The sequence below is a fragment of the Symphalangus syndactylus genome, chromosome 7 (genome assembly GCF_028878055.3).
Source record: "Symphalangus syndactylus isolate Jambi chromosome 7, NHGRI_mSymSyn1-v2.1_pri, whole genome shotgun sequence".
In the NCBI taxonomy this organism is placed as follows: Eukaryota; Metazoa; Chordata; class Mammalia; order Primates; family Hylobatidae; genus Symphalangus; species Symphalangus syndactylus.
The window spans coordinates 137,682,576-137,695,127 of NC_072429.2; the positions used below are offsets into that span (position 1 = coordinate 137,682,576).

The 12,552-nt window shown below is 44.6% G+C and overlaps 1 protein-coding gene across 4 annotated transcripts in view; it reads right to left on the reverse strand.

Annotated features, from left to right (window-relative positions):
• Positions 1-12,552, reverse strand: part of COL22A1 (collagen type XXII alpha 1 chain) — a 327,237-nt gene that overhangs the window by 150,853 nt on the left and 163,832 nt on the right. For all 4 annotated transcript variants that reach the window (XM_063643570.1, XM_063643569.1, XM_055287347.2 and 1 more), the window contains one exon: positions 9,801-9,854. In XM_063643570.1, coding sequence (XP_063499640.1) covers positions 9,801-9,854 — 54 coding nt within the window. The remainder of the gene's footprint in view (positions 1-9,800; positions 9,855-12,552) is intronic.

Consider the following 12,552-nt stretch of genomic DNA (forward strand, 5'->3'; position numbering starts at 1 on the left):
AGAAGAAATGATTTAATATTTGAGGAAGTTATTTATAAAACACAATAAAGCATCCCTCAACTGTAACAGACAGTGATGAGAATGAGGAGGAAGATGATAATGACTATGAGGAAGAAGAAATAGTGAGAGACATATTCTGGTTCCTTTGTGTTCTTGTAGTGGGTGATAGACTGTGTGTCAAATATATCTGGTTTCAAAATTCAACCTCCTAGCAGTGACACAGAGTTTAAATTGGATGATGCCCATAAAGTACTTAGTAATAGTGGTTATGGTGATGACAATGGTAGCAGCAGTTGGTGATTTTGATTATAATAATGGTGGTGGTGGTGGTGATAGGGTCTTGTGGTGTCACTGATGATGATGGCATTAGTGGTTATGGTGGTGACGGTGGTGATGGTGATGATAGTAGTGATGGTGATGGTAGAGTTGATGGTGATGCTGATGGTGGAGTTAATGGTGATGGTGATGGTAGAGTTGATGGTGATGGTGATGATGGTGATGATAGTAGCCATGGTGATGGTGATGGTGGAGTTGATGGTGATGGTGGTAGTGATTGTGATGGTGACGGTGGATTTGATGGTGATGGTGGTAGTGATTGTGATGGTGATGGTGATGGTGATGGTAGAGTTGATGGTGATGGTGGTAGTGATTGGGATGGTGATGGTGGAGTTGATGGTGATGGTGATGGTAGAGTTGATGATGATGGTAGTAGTGATTGGGATGGTGATGGTGGAGTTGATGGTGACGGTGATGGTAGAGTTGATGAGGGTGATGGTGGTAGCGATTGTGATTGTGACGGTGGAGTTGATGGTGATGGTGGTAGTGATTGTGATGATGATGGTGGAGTTGATGGTGATGGTGACGGTGGAGTTGATGAGGGTGATGGTGGTAGATTGTGATTGTGATGGTGGAGTTGATGGTGATGGTGGTAGTGATTGTGATGATGATGGTGGAGTTGATGGTGATGGTGATGGTGGAGTTGATGAGGGTGATGGTGGTAGATTGCGATTGTGATGGTGGAGTTGATGGTGATGGTGGTAGTGATTGTGATGATGATGATGGAGTTGATGGTGATGGTGATGGTGGAGTTGATGAGGGTGATGGTGGTAGATTGTGATTGTGATGGTGGAGTTGATGGTGATGGTGGTAGTGATTGTGATGATGATGATGGAGTTGATGGTGATGGTGATGGTGGAGTTGATGAGGGTGATGGTGGTAGATTGTGATTGTGATGGTGGAGTTGATGGTGATGGTGGTAGTGATTGTGATGATGATGATGGAGTTGATGGTGATGGTGACGGTGGAGTTGATGAGGGTGATGGTGGTAGATTGTGATTGTGATGGTGGAGTTGATGGTGATGGTGGTAGTGATTGTGATGATGATGATGGAGTTGATGGTGATGGTGATGGTAAAGTTGATGATGATGGTAGTAGTGATTGTGATGGTGGAGTTGATGGTGATGGTGGTAGTGATTGTGATGATGATGGTGGAGTTGATGGTGATGGTGACGGTGGAGTTGATGAGGGTGATGGTGGTAGTGATTGTGATTGTGATGGTGGAGTTGATGGTGATGGTGACGGTGGAGTTGATGAGGGTGATGGTGGTAGCGATTGTGATTGTGACGGTGGAGTTGATGGTGACGGTGGTAGTGATTGTGATGATGATGATGGAGTTGATGGTGATGGTGATGGTAAAGTTGATGATGATGGTAGTAGTGATTGTGATGGTGGAGTTGATGGTGATGGTAGTAGTGATCATGATGGTGATGGTGGAGTTGATGGTTTTGGTGGTAATGATGGTGATGGTGATGGTGGTGGTGATCGTGGTGATGGTGATCACGCTAACATTATTGGTGGCGGTGGTGATAGTGGCAACTCTAGTAAAGGTAGATGTAGCAGCGGCTATGTAACCTCTGCAGTTTTGTCCCATAACTGGTTTCAGAGATTTGAGAAGTGCTAGAAAAAATAAATTTTGTAGCAATAAAGAGCTGTTTTACTAACAATAGGCCTGTTTCTTCTCATTTTTCTTTTTTTCTCTTTTAAATTGCTACCCAGCACAATATCTGGATTAAGTGTCTGTAATTTATCAAGAGGGCAGATTTTTCAAGCCATTCTGAATGTCAAGATGCTGAGCGGAACTGGTATTTCCAAGGTTGCCTGTCTGCCCACGGAGAGGAAGGGAGCCTACAAATTCAGAACAGCAATTCTCTCCCAGCCAGGATGAGTTAACAGAGTCATCTGAGGCGCCATTAACAGATAAAAGGATTGCTTGTGCAACTGATTCTACTATGTGCCGTATGGTCTTCTGCTCAGTTCCTGTTCTCCAGGCCTCCAAATGTCAAACATGATTATTTTCTACTAGTTAGAGCTGAAACCAGGTGTGCAGGGAAAACCGAGGGTGTCCTGATATAAACGCTGGCTTCATGCCATGAAATGAATCAAACAGTAGCCTAGGATCCAAACAACACTGTTACCATCTGGTAGAGCAGGAAAAGGCAGGAAAAAGATTGTAGAATGAAAAAGGAAAACAAATTCAACCTAGGCTGCCACTGCAAAAAAAGACTGGCCATGTTTCCTTCCTCAAATCTACTAGAAGTCAGAGCTGGTGGGCCAGATAACCTTCAACAATAATGAGACCCTTTGTTCCAAGAGAAAGCCAGGGATTAAGCTGATGTGTGCTCAGTGCATCCTATCGGACAGGCATGGTCAGGTATTGAGGGTCCTAGATCTATTCAAAGCAAGCACAGCAAGGACAGTTAACTTCCATGTTAGAATTCTGATATGCACATGGATACACACACACACACACAACACACACACACACACACACACACTCATACTCACAATATTGAAGCAAAGAGGGTAAAGAATTCGGAGTCAGGCAGATCTCATGCCCCAGGTATAAGTACCCTTACTACCTACAGCCTGGGTGACACTCAGTACTTTGATGTATACCTTTAAGTCTTAGAATCCTAATTAGTAGAATGGGATTAAAACTGCCATACGTCAGAGAATCCTTGTGGGAATTAAATGAGAATCACAGGTGCAAACAGTTCCCTAGGGAAGTGCCTGCTATGCAGTGACTATTCAATTAATGTTATTTCCTTTCTCCCTTCTCTTAGCTATACACCTATAAAGAGAGATTCCATTTTTAAAATGTGTTCTTGAAGTAAATGACACAGTCAAGAACACTGTGAGATGGGTGGGGAGCACTGCCGTCTTTGTAAGAGGGGACATCTTGTTGGATAGGATCACCTCTCCAGTCCAGAGGGAAGAGAAACCAGAAGATACTGAGAAAATGATCAGACAAACCAAAGGGGTTGTCACCCGCTGTGGGAAGAGCAATGACCAAGATCTAAGTGACCTTGAGAAGGTCATTCACGTTTCTGGATATATTTCTCACTGTGAGTCTCAAAGATCCCTGCTGCCACAGTGCTTCCATAGACATTCCAAATTTTACATTTTGTTGAAATGTGTCACAATATACAATTTTTTTTTTTTTTACCAATTTTTCTTTTTTTTTTTTAAATCTTCCAGAGAAGATGAAAGATGATGTCTAGGCGATTTCAGCTGAGACTCAGTGCTACAGAGCAAGGCAAGGCATAAGAAGGGACCACATTCTCTTCTCCAAAATGAGGCATCTCCTGTGGAAGGTGAGAACCCAGGTGACCAGGCACCCAGTTCTGAATCTTGTTCTCTTCTAATCATTCATTTATGTTCCTTAACTGTAGGAGATTATATTAATGCCATTGCGTATTTAATTAATGCCATTATCTATTTATGCATATTTTATAGGCATATTCCTATTGTATTTATAACTGTGTTATGTGTCTATAAAATATGTATGTTTTATAGGTGTGAGCGACTCCTCTCATTACTGTGGTGATAAAAATAAATAAGAAAAAGTCCTTCCTCTCATAGTCTTACATTCTATTAAAGAAAACAAACACAAATTCTCAAATAAGAAAAATATCAGATAAATCTGCAGAAAATTAAAATGGGACGGTGTGAGAATAACAATGACAGCCATTTTGAGGTGGATGATTTGGGCGTGACAATTTTTTTATTGGAAAAGTGAGCCTCCTGGAAGCTCTGAAAGGTCCCACTGCTGCAGTGGCCTTGAGCCAGGCTGGTTCTTCCGCCAAAACATTCAGGATTCAGATGCAACTGCAGCATCTCTCATTTCAACTAGGTGACAATGCTCCCTGATCAACCTCCTTAATGCCGAGCTCAGACAACAGGCAGGAAATTAAAGCCTTGGAAAGAGAAATGCAGTCCTCCATCTCTCTGCCTGGTGACTGCTACCGCCCTCCAGCAGGCAGGCAGGCAGGCGGGCAGGTGGGCGGGCGTCTCCTGCAGCTCCGGGGATGGCGTGGAGCGTGCCTCGCTCTCAATTCTCCCTTTTACCATGTCAATGTGGAAAAATACCAGCTTTGTCCAAAACGAATGCATTTACTTTGCTGAGGATTATCCTGTCTGCCTGTTGCTAATCTCTAAAATAAAGGGCCTGGGTTCTGTTGCCCCCCAACCCGTGTTTAGTGTCTGTCTCTCCATGCCCAGGTTCCAGCCTGCTGTCAGCCGTCAGCCTCGTCTCTTCCCTTGCACAGCCTGAGCATGTGCAGTGATGCCCAGGAGCTCTTCTGAGTGATGTTTCAATTGAAGTTGATGAGGAGGAAATGACAGGTCATGGCAAGGGAAGGAGAGAGATAATTTTTTGAATAACTCATTTTGTCTCGCATTTTCCTGACTCAGCTAGAGAGCGACTGAACAGGAAGCTGCTTCCAAGCCCACGACATTACAGTTTGTTTCTACTGCCTTTTTCTCCATAGATGCAGGCACTGAGCTGGCAATATCCATAGGACAGAACACAACCTGAATCAGGGAATCACCTTTGATGACTGAAAGGCCATGGGCCCCCCAAAACCCACTTGCTCAGCGTCCTTGATTCACTAGAGGAAGCAAGAGAAGCGAGGAGCCGTCCTCTGTGTTGCTCTGCACCCTGTGCTAATGCTCCCACCATCCTGCCTTGTCACTCTTAGTTCACTCTCCTCTGCTAGACGCTGGGCCTTTCAGAGCATGACTTCTGCCCTTTCCTCAGCATGCCCTCCACCTGGCATCCGACCTGAACCAGGATGGGTGCTCAGAAGCCCTGTGCTCTGCCCAGCCCCTGCCCTTTCTCAGTGGATCACCGTGGGAGCCTTCTAACTGGCCTCCTTCCCGCAGTCCGTTCTCAACACAATAAGACACATGAATGTGTTTAGGGTGCAACCCGGGCCCTGCCACTGCGACCCTCAAAACCCCAGAATGAGCAACCACTACCAGAAATGTATGAGATAGGCCCATCTGGAACATGAAATTATTTGATGCAGCTTCAAGAAGCAGTGTTCACAGATTTAGGTAAAATAATGGTATTATAGTTTTGTGTCTCTTAAAATTCCTTCTCTTTTGGAGACAACATACTGAAATATTTAGAAACATGATGTGATGATTTTAGGACTTGCTTTCAGTGAATTCAGTGGTGGATAGAAGTGAGTGTTGGTATATAGAAAAGAAGTTTTTCATTAACTTATAAATGTTGAGTGCGTTTAGGGTATATGAAGGTTCATTTTACTGTCCTTTCTACTTTTGTGTATGATCATTCATCATAAAACATTTCATCATAAAACATTTTTTTCATCATAAACTTGTTTTTCATCATAAAACATTTTTTGAAAACATGTAAAAGCTCCATTGGTTACTCGCAGTAAAAGCCAAAGTCCTTATGATGACCCACAATGCCTGAAATGGAGCTCATCTCCTGCCAGACCCCTTGCTGGGTCCAGCCACATGGACCTCTGGGCTCCAACACTCCACACCTGTGCCTGCCCCAGGACCTCTGCCTGTCAGGCTCTTCCCCAGCTATCAGTCTTGCCAATGTCCTCACCTCATTTCCTGTTCAAGGAAAACTGTCTTCATGGGACCTTCTTGCATCACCTGCTTACATGCTATTTCATCTCTTTCCCCTGCCTGCCAGAATATAAACAGCATGAGGGCAAGAGCTTCCTACTTCCTGAACTACTCACTTGCCTACAACAATGCCTGGTACCCAGTAGCTACAGAAGAAGAAATGTTTGTTGAATGGATGAATTTGTGGAAGGAAAGGTGAGAGGAAAAGGGGCAGGAGGGAATAAAAGCAAGTAAAAGAAAAATAGGAAAAAAATTGGAAAAGGGAACATAAGAGGAAGAAAAGAGAGACTGGTTGAGAGTCCCCAATATGATGCCAGCAGAGCCTGAACTAGAAGCCATGTCTGCAGCCATTTTAATTATACCAGTGAGTTTCCAAACTGAAGAGGAAGAAGTCCAGGTCAAAGCTGATGGGCACAAGCAAATGTGCAGAGGCAGGATGCCTTCTCAAGGGGGCACTTCCCACATCCAAAACACTGATTTCAATGCTCCCATTGACTCCCATGGAAAACTCACTCACTCCTGCAAGGCCACCTCAAACATCATCTTTTCCCTTGGATGTGCCTGTTTCCAGCCCCCCCGCTCCTCTCAGTGGCCTCCCTCAATCTGAGATCTCCCTCTATCCTCTGAACATCTGTAGTCTTCCTCAGTCTCCATTGAGGTCATCGGTTTATATGCACTGAGCTCCTTAGCTGACCTGTGAGCTCCTGGTAGCTGTGACCTAAATGTTTTCAGAAAATCCCAAAGCATTTAGCAGAGTGTCTGTGCATCACAAGAACTCAACATGAGCTTTCTGACAGACTGACACACGGAAAGAAAGAAGGGAGAAAAATGAGAAGTCAGACTTTGGGGACACATAGCCCCACATGCGAATCCCTGAGGGGCCACTGGTGGCTGTGCTGTATCAGAGCCTGTCCTTCATCTGCAGAAATGGGGATGGCAGGGCTGTTATGGGAGCTGCCATGTAATTGGAGCTCAATAAACACCATATCCTACCCCTGCCCATCATCACTGCACCCCAACCCCTCACCCTGTTTGCTTCTCTGCATCTCCTTGTTTTATTCCTCAAATCTCCAGACCCAGTGCATTGCCCAATTTCCAAGGCCTGTGGGTTGTGTTAAGCTCAGATCAGGCCAAGAACCATTGCATGGGTGGCCGGTATTACTCAGAAGGGTAAAAAGTGTTTCTGAAGATGACAGCAGTCACCCTGGGAAGCACATCCAGCAGGTTTAAAGAAGTTGTATCTAAGAAGGTGATATGGTTTGGCTGTGTCCCCACCCAAATCTCATCTTGACTCCCATAATTCCCACGTGTTGTGAGAGGGACCTGGTGGGAGATCATTGAATCATGGGGGCAGTTTCTCCCATATTATTCTTGTGGTGTGAATAAGTCTCACAAGATTTCATGGTTTTACAAGGGAAACCCCTTTCACTTGGTTCTCATTCTCTCCTTGCCTGCTGCCATGTAAGGCATGTCTTTCACCTTCTACCATGATTGTGAGACCTCCCCAGACACATAAAACTGTGAGTCCATTCACCTTCAGCCATGATTGTGAGGCCTCCCCGGCCACATGGAACTGTGAGTCCATTAAACCTCTTTTCCTTTATAAATTACACAGTCTTGGGTATGTCTTTATCAGCAGCGTGAAAATGAACTAATACAGAAGGTATGAGCCTGATGAGGGAGCTCTGGGCAAGATGTTCCCTCCTTGCCTTAATAAGAGTAAATTAGATAAAGATTTAGATTTTAAAAACCTTCGCAGTCATCTTTATATAAACAGTTCCACCCATCATCTAACTCTACTTTGGAAAAATAACAATTGCCCAAGTTCAATGCAAAATGAAAAAAGCTTCACATAAACATTAATTACATAAATGTACAAAGATTGTTGTTTTCTCTTAAGACTGTGCAGGAGCACGTGCAGGAGCATGTTGAGAGAATGACAGCCATATCAGCTGTCACATCATGCTGCCCAACCAGGGCCAAGTCCCTTACTGAGCACTTTTTCTCCTAACCACACAGCTGATGGTGATGCCTTCCCCACCGTAGCAAGAAGTAAATCGGCCTGGAGAGACCAGGTAACTTGCAAGGGTCACACAGCTGCTGAGAAGTGGATCAGCGCTTCAACCCAAGGTGCATCTTGTTCTGAAGTCCAGGATCCTTCCACTCTACGGCGGAGGGAGACACCTGGCTTTTACCCACCTGACTGCCTCACCTGACTGACAGGGAAACTGAGCCAGGGCTGGGGATGCTGAATGGGAAGTGCGGACGAGTGAATCTCTGATACGGTTTGGCTGTGTCCCCACCCAAATCTCGTCTTGAATTGTAACTCCCACAGTTCCCACACACTGTGGGAGGAACCCTGTGGGAGGTGATTGAATTATGGGGAAAGGTCTTTCCCATGCTGTTCTCGTGATAGTAAATGAGCCTCAGAAGAGCTGATGGTTTTAAAAACAGGAGTTTCCCTACACAAGCTCTCTCTTTGCCTGCTGCCACCCATGTAAGATGTAAACTTGCTCCTCCTTGCCTTCTCCATGATTGTGGGACCTCCCCAGCCATGTGGAACTATAAGTCCATTAAACCTCTTTCTTTTGTAAATTGCCCAGTCTCGGGTATGTGTTTATCAGCAGCGTGAGAACAGACTAATACAATCTCTCTCACCCAATGCACCTTCCTGACGCCTTTCCCCATCTCACCTAGCCTTAAAATAAATTATTTGTAGAATCTTGAGAATTCAAAAGGGTTATAGGAGGCACAGTTCTTTGAAAACCAAAGATTGAAGTTAACCAGTGGGTAAGCACAGGTTGGAGTCAGCACTGAATGAGAAGAGCCGGCCACTCCCTTTCAGAACTGAGAATGTGAAGTGTGATGGGGAGGCAACCCCCTTAGACGAAGTCAATCCACAGCAAAATATATGGCACCATCCACGTCACTGAGCTACAGATTGTCCAGGCTAAGAGAGGCCATACTTGGAATGAGGGCTGCCTCTGCCAGATGCCAGGACTCCATTCCCACCCACCCATCAGTAGTGTAAACCTCCAGAGGCAGGAAGCTCACTGGTCCCTGGAGCTACCTGCCCCATCTGTGGATGCCTGTGGCCCTCAGATTGTTAACCATGTGAACTAGTAAAAGATGGTACAAGCTTAAGGGTTACAGTTCAACAAATGAGAGCTGACTTCCTGCCCTGAGCCAGGTACCTTGGTAGGAACTGGGGACACAGAGTTGAGTCTGGCTTTCAGTCCAGTTTGCTGTGGGAGCATTGGAGGGGATGAGGGTACAACCCAAGCATGCTTCTGCAGCCCTCCTCAGAAAGTACGGCATTGTTTCAAGAGCTGAACTTACTGGTGAATTATACCCTTATGGTGTGCACAATCTAGATAGGACAACAGGTGCTTAATTAAATTAATTAAATACCATGAGATAGCATATTCAATAATGGCATGGATATATTAGATGCACAGCTGTATCATTTCACCCCTATTTTTTCTCACGACTTAGCTCAAATATCATCTCCTTCAAGAAGACCCCCAGGCTGGGTCAGTTGCCTCTTCTCTGTATACCTCAGCACTGGGCTTCCCCGCTCTGGGGCTGTGATCACCCAGTGGATTCATGTCTCTGTATATATGACTCTTGGCAGACAACAGACTGATCTCCATGTCCCTGAGGCCCAACTCAAGGCAGAACACATAGTAGAACCTCAACCATGTTTGATGAACTGAATCCAACCCTTCATTCTACTTCCAATATTCATTTCAAGCCCCTGAAACTGACACTGTCTATCTTCTCTGCATGGCATTATAAAATAGGGACCAGTGTGGGTGAGCTGAGGAATCACAAAGAAAAGAGAGTTTACTTACTCGGAGACCTTGCAAACCAGGAGGTCCATCCCTGCCTTCTGGGCCTATTGGACCCTTTAGGAGGGAGAAAAAGGAAAAAGAGAGAGAAACATAATGGTAAATGCAGGGCTCAATGGCATAGCTTAGGCTTTAGAATCTCACCCTCATTGAATAGTGTAATACCATCCCATTCTGATGGGGAAATTCGGAGGTCCCATTCTCTCAAACCTGTAACACTTTAAAACATGTACATCTATCAGATCTGATTAAGTATGCTGAACAGTCAGAATGTAAGAAACCTAGTTCACACTTTATACTGAGTACTGTAAGCATCCAATAGCTTGCTTTAGTGGTTTGCACAAAGCACACAGAAGCGAATTGTCTGGAACCTAAGTGTCTTTGATTCTAAGCCCAGTGCCCTTTCCCTGTAGCCTGCTGGCTCAGAAAGAAGTGGCATAGACTATCTGACTCTCAGGCAACAGTGATATGCAAAACATGATAGTCTGGACAAATGAATGAAACTGCCTAGGAAAGATCAATATCAATTAACCAAGAAACATTGCTGCAGGGAGGGGTCATACTGACCTCATTCGAATCCTGCCCCCTCGTCCTGCCTCAGTTCTGCCTCATGAGCTCAGGGAAGTCACTTGGTGCCATTAAACCTCGGTTACCTCATCTCTGAAGCGGGGATGATCAACCACCTACTGAGCAGTTATGAATGGGTTCCAAAGCTGGGGCACAGCACCCAGGCCCCCTGACAGCACCCTGATTTATACCACAGAGAGGCATTCCATGGGAGTGGGAAACTGAAACCCTAAGCTTAAGCTGTGACTCTATCACCACTTCTGGGTGAATTTAGCCAGAAATGCCCTCTCTGCACTTCAATTTCCCCATCTTCAATAAATATTATTTTCATAATTATCATACTAATAGCCACTGCTGCTAAATTTTGTGTAACTGTAAGTGACCAAGCTGCATTTACGCCAAAGGTCCTTTCTCTTGATAACGCCATGTAAATGAGTAAATCAATGGACAAACTGCAGTAATTAAAGGTGTGGATCTCTCTTCCTAACAAGGAGATTCCGTTGAGCTCAGGACACACAGAAAGAGAAGGCCCTAAAGGCATGAGTTTTTTAAGCGTCAAGAGATGGCTGGCATTGATCTTCATCTCTGGCCCTTTAGTGGCTCCACCAGACATTGGTAAAACTATCAGAGCCTGTTTCATCTTGGGGAAAGGATGAAAGATGCCAGCATTTGGATGCAGAATGCTGAACCCTGTTTCCATTTCGAGAATGGGATATATTTTCCTCTCTCTGGGATTGCTGAACGCAAACTCAAAATTTTCCATTCTAGACAGAAGTCACCGAAGCCAGCTTCTCAATTCAATTCAACCCAATGAATATTTAGAAAGTAACTGCTCTGCAGAAGGCCCCGAGCTAGGTGCTGCCGGGGATTCAAAAGCAGAGAGAAGTGACAGTTGATATCAGCATTGGGCTCAGTCAGGCTCCATGGCGCTCTGCCTCAGAGAGCAGCTCATTTAACCTCATAGTATGTTTACACAGAAGAAGATGCTGCAGCAGTAGATTTCCAAGTTAGGGGTGAATCGAATGAGGATCGGAGATTAAGCAATGTCACCAAAGCCACAAAATTACTTGGTGGACAAATTGGGCCATGAAATCAGGTCCTCTGGTTCCTAATCCCAAGTACCTTCCATGAGCCTATTTCTGTAGCTCACGCTGCAGTCAGGCTCACTTTAGTGGCCCTCTTGAACACCTGCCGCACGGCTAGCTCTACAAGCGTGTGTTAAGTTCCCACCATGTGATAAACCCTGTGGATTGACAGACGGGAGAGATATTGGTCCTCGACTAAAGAATCTTGTAGTCTTGGGCCTCTCATCACTGTTCTTCTCTTCATAAGACCTTTAGTTAGGCTGTTTGCTTTTTGAACACTCCGAAGGGAATCTTATCACTAACATCATGTATTGTACTAAACCCCATTCTGTCTAGGCTAGAAGACATCTCCAGAACCACGGGGAACCCTGTGGGGCGTCGGGCCAAGATATTCTGAATTTCAAAAGTACGTAGATTCAAGACCATCCCCATGTCCTGTATAATGGATACTAGAAATGGTACGTGAAGGAGATTCCAATTCATCCTCTAGAAATTGCAAATGTTTACTTGCAGTTATTTCTTTTTTCACATAGCTGCTTCTTCAGACTCTGAGGGTGCTTCATGTGTTATTTCATCCCTATATCTTCAGCCTTAGTATTTTGCTTGATATAAGGTAGGTGGTCACAAACGTTTGAGGTTTCTTCCTTCTCTCCCTCCCTCTTTACTATAACAAAATCTAGGTAAAGGGTGAGGACTACCCATCTATTTTCATCTCAGGAAGAGGCCAAGAAGTTTGCTCATGATTAAGCAGAGCTAGCTATCTTTAGCTTCTTCTTCTGTAACGGGGACCATGAATTAAAGTAATTCCCCTTTACGCAGCTCAGAGGAAGGACCGTGTAGTCCATGGTGAAAACAGCGGAGGCTGCACAGTCAGATCTAGGTTCAAGTTCAGTTCTGCTTCTCAATAGCTATGTGACTTTGTGCAAACCACTCAATGTCTCTGCACTAATGTTTTCGTTGGTAAAAGAAAAAAAATAACATCTTCACCCTTGCAGACTTAATATGCATGTATTTGCACAAGAAAACATATATAGTATAGACCTTCAATAATTGCCAATAATAGATCAGAAATATACATGTATATATGCACAGAAAGGTAAATA